The 7,613-nt window shown below is 46.2% G+C and overlaps 1 protein-coding gene across 2 annotated transcripts in view; it reads left to right on the plus strand.

Annotated features, from left to right (window-relative positions):
- Positions 1–7,142, plus strand: part of LOC139929153 (uncharacterized protein C1orf21 homolog) — a 24,154-nt gene extending 17,012 nt beyond the window's left edge. For both annotated transcript variants that reach the window (XM_071921959.2, XM_071921958.2), the window contains 4 exons: positions 2,986–3,071; positions 4,410–4,480; positions 5,226–5,286; positions 6,193–7,142. In XM_071921959.2, coding sequence (XP_071778060.1) covers positions 2,986–3,071; positions 4,410–4,480; positions 5,226–5,286; positions 6,193–6,237 — 263 coding nt within the window. In that variant the 3' untranslated portion in view covers positions 6,238–7,142. The remainder of the gene's footprint in view (positions 1–2,985; positions 3,072–4,409; positions 4,481–5,225; positions 5,287–6,192) is intronic.
- The last annotated feature ends 471 nt before the right edge of the window (positions 7,143–7,613 follow it).

Genomic DNA, 7,613 nt, shown 5'->3' on the forward strand with positions numbered 1-7,613 from the left:
TCCATCACATTAAGTTTGGTGAATAAACTGAAATAGGAACAGAGCGTATTGTCAATCTTCAAACAGTTCAACTTATGAGCTGCAGCTCACTCAAATGACACAATTACATTTTCCCAATTTCTGCTTAAAACTGTCCATTTGGATTTATTTACATAGCCAGCAGCAGCAGCAGCAGCAGCAGCAGCTGTATTTACTCCTTCCTACTCATTTGTGTCCACTTCAAGGTACAGAATACATAGTTTGAAATTTATGTGGATTGCTCCTTTAGTATGTAGCAGAGAGGAGGAAATGGCTCTTAATACAGTTTCCTCTTACAGCACCCTATGCACTTCATGTTTACAAAGCAGAGCTTAGTTTGGTGAGCCTGCGGAGTGTTAAAAGGGTGTGTGTGCGTGTGTGTGTGTGTGTGTGTGTGTCAGCATGTTCAGACAGGAGCTGGTTTGCTCCGGCTCGTTTACATTCCCGAGACAAGCAACCGAAAAGTAGACAGCATTTGTTTCTCTCCTCTCCTCCTCCTCTTTATATCCTCCAGGCCTCTCTTTGTCTCTCTCTCTCTCTGTCTCTCCCTCTCTCTCTGTCTCTCTCTCTCTCTCTCTCTCTCTCTGTCTCTCTGTCTCTCTGTCTCTCCCTCTCTCTCTGTCTCTCTGTCTCTCTCTCTCTCTCTCTGTCTCTGTCTCTCTCTCTCTTTCTCTCTCTCTGTCTGTCTCTTTGTGTGAGGACAGAGTTCACTGGGGCTGAAAACATTCCAAATCAACGGTGTTTGTCTCACAGATGATGATGAAGCCCGTGTTTTGCGCTCTGCAGTGACGCACATAGACACTGGAGAAACACAGGCAGACACAGACATAAACACACACACACACACACTGGCGCTTAAACACACAGGTGATCCAGGTGTCAGACTGGATTGCGAGGCTCCCTCCTGGAGTGCCTGAGCAGAGCAGAGGGATGGAGTGAGAGTGACAGAGCGAGAGAAGGAGGAGTGAAGCTGTCAGCTGGGTACAAGGCGGTGCAGACGGAGAGTCAGACAGACACATGGAAACACAGACGGATACACAGGCAGACAGACAGACTGCATAACACAGGTGCCCTTTCCCTCTCCCTCTCCCTTGATAGAGCGAGGGCAAAATACAAAGTGTGCAACAGATAAGGCGGAGGTGGGTGTTTGTCCGCGGCTCCACGTCTGTGTGTGTATCAGCGTCTCGGCCGGTTTATCAGTGATAATGTGAAAATGTCAAGCAACCAGGTAGTCAGCAGAAATGCCTAGGTGCCTGTATTGTTCTGCTCAAGGTTTGGGTGGGGTGCAATCTTATTTAAAGGTGCCGTTTAATTACCATAAACAAGTGAGTCATGAGTCATGGCAGTGGTGTTGTTGGCGCTAGTGTTTCTCAAACTTAAAACCACGTGATTTCCCATGAACACCATTCCTTCCTGTTGCTGTGTATGTGTGTTTGTTTTGAAAAGCAAGAATAAGGAAATAAGCTAATAGTCCTCAAGTGTCGTGATTTCTGGGCCATCGGATTACATCTGGATACTTTTTTTTTTTCTGGGATTTTTGGATCTCATTTGCCAATTGTTCTGTTTTTAAAATGAGTGAAATAATGTAAGTAGAAATGACATATGACCAAGTTATTACATGTTTTAAGGTGTTATTGAATTTTTTTAAACTATTTCGCCAACAACCATGAGGCGGATAGTGTGTTATCCTCCTTATGATCTATGTTATCCTTGCTTCACAAAGCCATGAACTGCTGGAATGCTAAGCTAAGTATGGCTGCCATTATTTCATTTTTTTCATTGCAGCTTCAAAACCCATCAGAATCCACATACACAAACACACATAATAGAGGAAGCAAAAATAGTCAATATTAGTGTTGGACGTAGTTAAAGGCAATCAGTTTCACCCCTTTTCATGTTAGACAGAAAGGGGGGGCGGGATCCATAGTCCTTTATTTGGGACCGAAAAATGATGCCACGCTTGAGAGGGCAACAGCAGCCCTTGATAACAGCGGATATGCATTCCGACGAGTAAGCTGACATGAAGTTGAAACTATGCGCTGGAAGAACAGCGTCTCACTTGCTGTTCTGTGACTTCACGCAATCTCCCTTTTTGCCATAAAGCAGTGCAGCGAATTTCCCACAGAACCCGACCCGGTGGCGCACAGTGTTAAATACAGTGCAGAGGCTGGTATAGAGACTGCCGGTCTTCTCGGTGATGGTCTCGTTTGTTTACAGTAATTACACTAATGTCTCAGAATTCATGTGGTAATGATTTATTGATGTTAAAATGTTACACGTGAATCCTTTAAGCTTGCTCGGTGTTTGTGATTATATCGCTGTGCGGCACTATGTGGTGGCGCAGTCTTGTGGAAGTGTTGCCACTCGCATTTCCACAGAGCTCGTCTTCTCTGTCTAAGCGGTCTGTGTAGCCTAGAAGCTGTTCAACTGATCTTTAATCCCCTCCAGCTTGCTCCTTCTTATCTATTCCCTCTCCTTTTTTTTCCTCTTTTCTCTTCTTTCTCCTCTCTCTCTCTTCACGTACAGCATTACACATGTATTCCCTCTTGCTCTCTCAGTCTCTCTTTTTCGCTTCCTCTCTCCCTTCAGATGAGTAGCTATAGCCAAAAGGGAGCGGAGATGAGTGTCTTGGTCTTCCTACCTATGCTTCAGCTGTCATGTGCCCTTTCTAACACACTGTATCAGAATTTAGTTATTGGATTAACTTGGTCCGGCTAATTGGAATCAATGAATAGCGATTGGAAATTTGTATATGATACAGTGAATGTACGTACAGTGAAGCCGATATGACATAGTTAAATTAGTTTAGCCTTTCAGATCATATGGACTAGGATGGACAGAGGAGACCTGGTCAGTGTTTCTTCTGGCAGAGGCCTGATAAATACAGGCAGTTGTTTATTGCCCCCTGCCTCTCCTTCCCTCCTTTAATCATCATGCCTCTCTCTCTGCAACCCTCTCTCTGCTCAGACGAATACAAGATGAAGGGAGTGGAGGAGGTGAAGTACATGAGAGGAGAAGAAGACCGGGTGAATGCACGCAACCAGGAGAACCTGGTGAGAGACGCACACACACACACACACACACACACACACACACACACACACACACACACACACACACACACACACACACACACACACACACACACACACACAACCAACCATCCACTGACAGCCCATCAACAACACACGAAGGCAGACCTCTCCCTGACAGTTCATCAGCTCAAGCAAACAGACGAATGTTTGTGCCAAACGCATACATCCACACCTCCTCCACCCCCCCCAACCAGTACATACACATCCTCTCTCATACACACACACACACACACACTCAAACTGGTGCCTCACAAGCAGGTAGAGACAACATGTTGGTGTGTTTGGAATGTGGGGGCCGCTCTCTCAGTCTGTTTAACCCTCTCTGCTCCAAAAACAATGCAAAACAATGAATTTTTCTGCATAAACATGCCTCATGTTTGATATACTGTCATTTGTGAAGTAATTCGGTGATAATAACTTCACAAATAACTTCTAGACTATCCCATCCCTCTTGACGAAAATGATATAAATACTTTATGGGTTCAGCAGTTCACATTTAACCTCACCAAAGCCCAAAATATAAGGCTTGCATCCATTTATATCCTGAACAACGTATTAATTAATTGAATCCCAAAATAAGGTGGCGTGAAGTAGGAGCCAGGTTGCGTGTCCAGAAAAGCAGGTCAGTCTCCCCAGCCTCCTGGACTCTCACACCCCGGCCAACAGGCCTGGATCCTGGCCAGCGCAGGCCAGGCTCTCCCTCCGCTCTGCCTGGCCAGACCAGCAGTGAGAAGCATCCTGGTTCTTAATATGGATCTAGACCAGGGCAGCGCAGCCCACAGCCGCTAGACGTGGTCAAACCAGTATTTGTTTCTCACCACTTGTCATTATTGTAGGTGTTCCCTTTCAGAGAGGAATTCACTGAATATACAGGAGCCGGCTGAAAGAGTAAAGATTGATGGCAGGGTGTGAAAGGTGCAGGTTGGTGTATTTTCGGTTGATTTACCAACCCGAATTAGAATCGCAGCAACATTTCAGTCTCACAGGAACCTCCACACGAAGCTTGGAAAAACGTGGGCTGGAAATTATGCAAGGTGACCGTCCACTATGTTTGAATAACCCATTGTACCTGGCCTACATCCATTCCCCATGTCCTGAGTCTGAGACTGTTGTGGAGTGCCAGAGAGGGGAGAGGAATTGATTTGGTGTTGCAGGTCTGAAGTGATGTATGCTTTCAGCGGTGTGACTGTTTGCTGATATGAGTTGTTTGTTTTTCAGCCATTTTTTATCAGCTGGTAATGAGAGCTAATGGTGTGTGTGTGTGTGTGTGTGTGTGTGTGTGTCTCTCTCTTTTAGGAGAAGAGTAGTGTGCAGTACAGGGGCAAACAGCACAAAGAGGTCGCTGGAGCAAACGTCAACAAGACTAAGTAAGTGGCCAGCAGCATGTCTGTATATATCTGTATATACAGACTGGATATGTATGCATATATGCACATATATTATATGATCAGATGGGCTTTTTCATGTCTAATAGCATTCACACTTTCCCCACAAATATTGCTAATAAATTATTAATTCATAACTGTCTCTTAAGATCCAAATCAGTATGTTAATATTATTATGTACCAAGTAAGTGATATTTGTATATTTTGCTTCTGGCTTTTATAGTGCTGCCTTTTGGCCTACTGCATACTCTGTGTGTGGGTGTGGGTGTGTGTGTGTGTGTGTGTGTGTGTCTGTGTCTGTGTCTGTGTCTGTGTGTGTGTGCTTATGTCTTGTGATGAGTCTGTGTAGATTACCATATTGGTTGCTGGTGGCTGTAGAGTATTTAGTCTTCGGATTAGAGACGGTGTTAATACTCTACTATAAAATAATTTAATAATTTAAATTCCTCCACAGCTTCTCAACCCAAGGTTTTCTCACACTGTAGTGAGGAGTGTGTGTGTGTGTGTGTGTGTGTGCGTGTGTGTGTGTGTGTGTGTGTGTGTGTGCTGGTGCTGTGTGGGGGGTGTAATGGAAAATTCTCATGATGTATTTGTTGCCTCCCTTCTTCTCCTCCCCTCCAACCTCCAACTTCCTCTCCCCCTCGTTCTTGCTCCATTTCAATTTCTCCTTCCCTCTCTCTCTCTCTCTCCCTCTATCTCTCCTTCCCGCTCTCTCTCTCCCTCTCAGTATTCACACGTCAGAGAGCCAGCAGGAATTTTTCAGGATGCTGGATGAGAAGATTGAGAAGGTGAGGGGGGGCTTATGTGTGTGTGTGTGTGTGTGTGTGTGTGTGCGCACGCTCCTGGTAGTGGGGGTGTGTGTGCATGAGGGCAGGGAGTGGGTCTCTGAGCATTTAAAGAAACAGCTGGGTCTTAACATTTAAAGAGACAGGCTGTACAACAACACCATTAGTCCACATTGACATTCCTGCGCCTAAAACCTTAAATTATGCGTACTATGCATGTGTGTGGGGGAGGAATAGGTTATCACTGCAATGATGAACAATTACCACTTTTAGTCAACTACCTGAATTATACCCATCCAGTGGCTTTAGTCCCTGACAATAGGTTAGGTAGTAGGGTGAAATAACAGTGAATAGTGGTTGGATTTGGCTTCAGGAGCTGCATTTTGATTTTATCTCTCCTTCATTCCTCCCTTAAAACAAATCCTATGTCAGTGTTTTTTCATTGTGCAACTGAGGCAGCCTTTTTTGAAAAGAGAGAGAGAGACGGGGTTGAATACAGTGTGTTGAAAGGAAGCAGAACGTCGGACAGACTCTGGGGATGATATAGACAACAGGAAGTAGTTGAGTTAGCTCTGTATCTTGATGGAGGAAACAAAACAACGTGGCTGCCCTCAATATTTTCTCCATCGGTAGCTGCAAATAGATCGGTGTTTGTTTAAACCTGATTGGAGTGCTAGGTGGGTGGGGTTTTGCCGCGTCAGGACAATTCGGATAGTGTCGTGGAAGTTGTCACTAAGCATGCTTAATTGACTTTGGTGCCAAACTAGGTTAAGGCAAACCATGAAATGCATTTGCAAATGCTATTTAATCTAGGTCTGATGTTATCTTGCCTCTCTTATCCCTCTCTTCAATCACTGTACTTTCTTTTTCTTTCATCTGTGGTGTGTGTGTGTGTGTGTGTGCACGCAGGGGCGGGACTACTGTTCGGAGGCAGAGGAGGAAGATGGGACATAGCACAGACGCCCCCAGAACTGACCTCCACAGAGAGCCTCACAGTGTGTGTGTGTGTGTGTGTGTGCGTGCGTGTGTGTGTGTGTATGCGTGCGTGCGTGTGTGAGTGTGTGAGAGAGACAGAAAGAGAGAGAGAGACAGACAGCTGAACCAGTGTTTGACCGACGGGGCGTTTGTTTGTATGTGACACTGTATGTGTTAGTATGAGCATGTGTTTTTTTGAACATATGACAAAGAAAGTATTTTGAACGCGAGTGTAAAAAGTGAGAGAGAGAGCGAGAGAGAGAAAGAATGACATAAAGAACACTATCCTCAGAGACTACAGGCCCTCCTCTCTTAGCCCCGCGCCCCTTCAGGCCCCCCGAGCGGACAGATGGCGGCGGAGGAGCGATGGAGGGACGGACAGACGAGGGGAGGGAGAGATGGAGCGACGAGGAGGACGTGACGACGGATGGACGGATATCGTGACAAGCGGAGACAAACGGACTATTTGCCTCAGTCAGGCCAGAGGATCTGCTCTCCCTGCGCAGGTCGGCGGCGGCCCTCCATCCCTCCATCTATCCCTCCCTGTCTGTCCCTCTGTCCCGCTGTGCTGTGGTTCCCCATGGTCCAGCCCCGAGTAGCTAACCCCCTTCAAGACTACAGCGAGCCGGTCGGAAAAAGGAACTCCCACATACGGAAGCCCAGTAAGGACACACGTGGACGTTTTGGTACGGTCCCGGTTGGCGTATGGAGGACTGAGAGACGCATAAGCGGGAGAAGTAAGGGAGCTTTGGGGGAGGAAAAGATGGCGAAGGAAGACGAGGTTGGTGAGGTTGCAGTTTATGTAACCAAGCCAGAATCCACACCGAACTTTGCCCTTCCTGCAGCTAAGCTAGGCCGGCCTGGGCCATGGGGGACTGAGGGGAAGAGGGGTTGGGTGGGGCGGGGTGAGGGAGGGAAGGTGGGGAAAGAAAGAGGAGAAATTCCTGATATTTTAATAAGAGAAAGAATAGGGAGCGAGCGGGTGATTTAGAAGCTCTGAACGCCTCCTGCCTTCTGAAGTCAAGGACCTTTTTATTTTTTATTCTGTTCCACAGCCACTAGTTCAGATATTTTCCTGTTTTTTCAATGTTGTTTCTTCAGTTTCTTTATATGTTGCCCTCCCTCCTAGTGTATCATCACCACCATCATCATCATCATCATCATCATCATCATCATCATCATCACGCCCTGCAGACTAAAGCTGCATAAATCAGAGTATCTGTGTCTCAACCCAGTCTATCCTCTCCAGTATGCCCCAACACAGCGGACCTACCTGTCAGGAGGCAACACACACACACACACACACAACACATACATGGAGTCATGTACATAGCACACAATCTCATTCAAACACA

Source organism: Centroberyx gerrardi, chromosome 9, assembly GCF_048128805.1.
Source record: "Centroberyx gerrardi isolate f3 chromosome 9, fCenGer3.hap1.cur.20231027, whole genome shotgun sequence".
In the NCBI taxonomy this organism is placed as follows: domain Eukaryota; kingdom Metazoa; phylum Chordata; class Actinopteri; order Beryciformes; family Berycidae; genus Centroberyx; species Centroberyx gerrardi.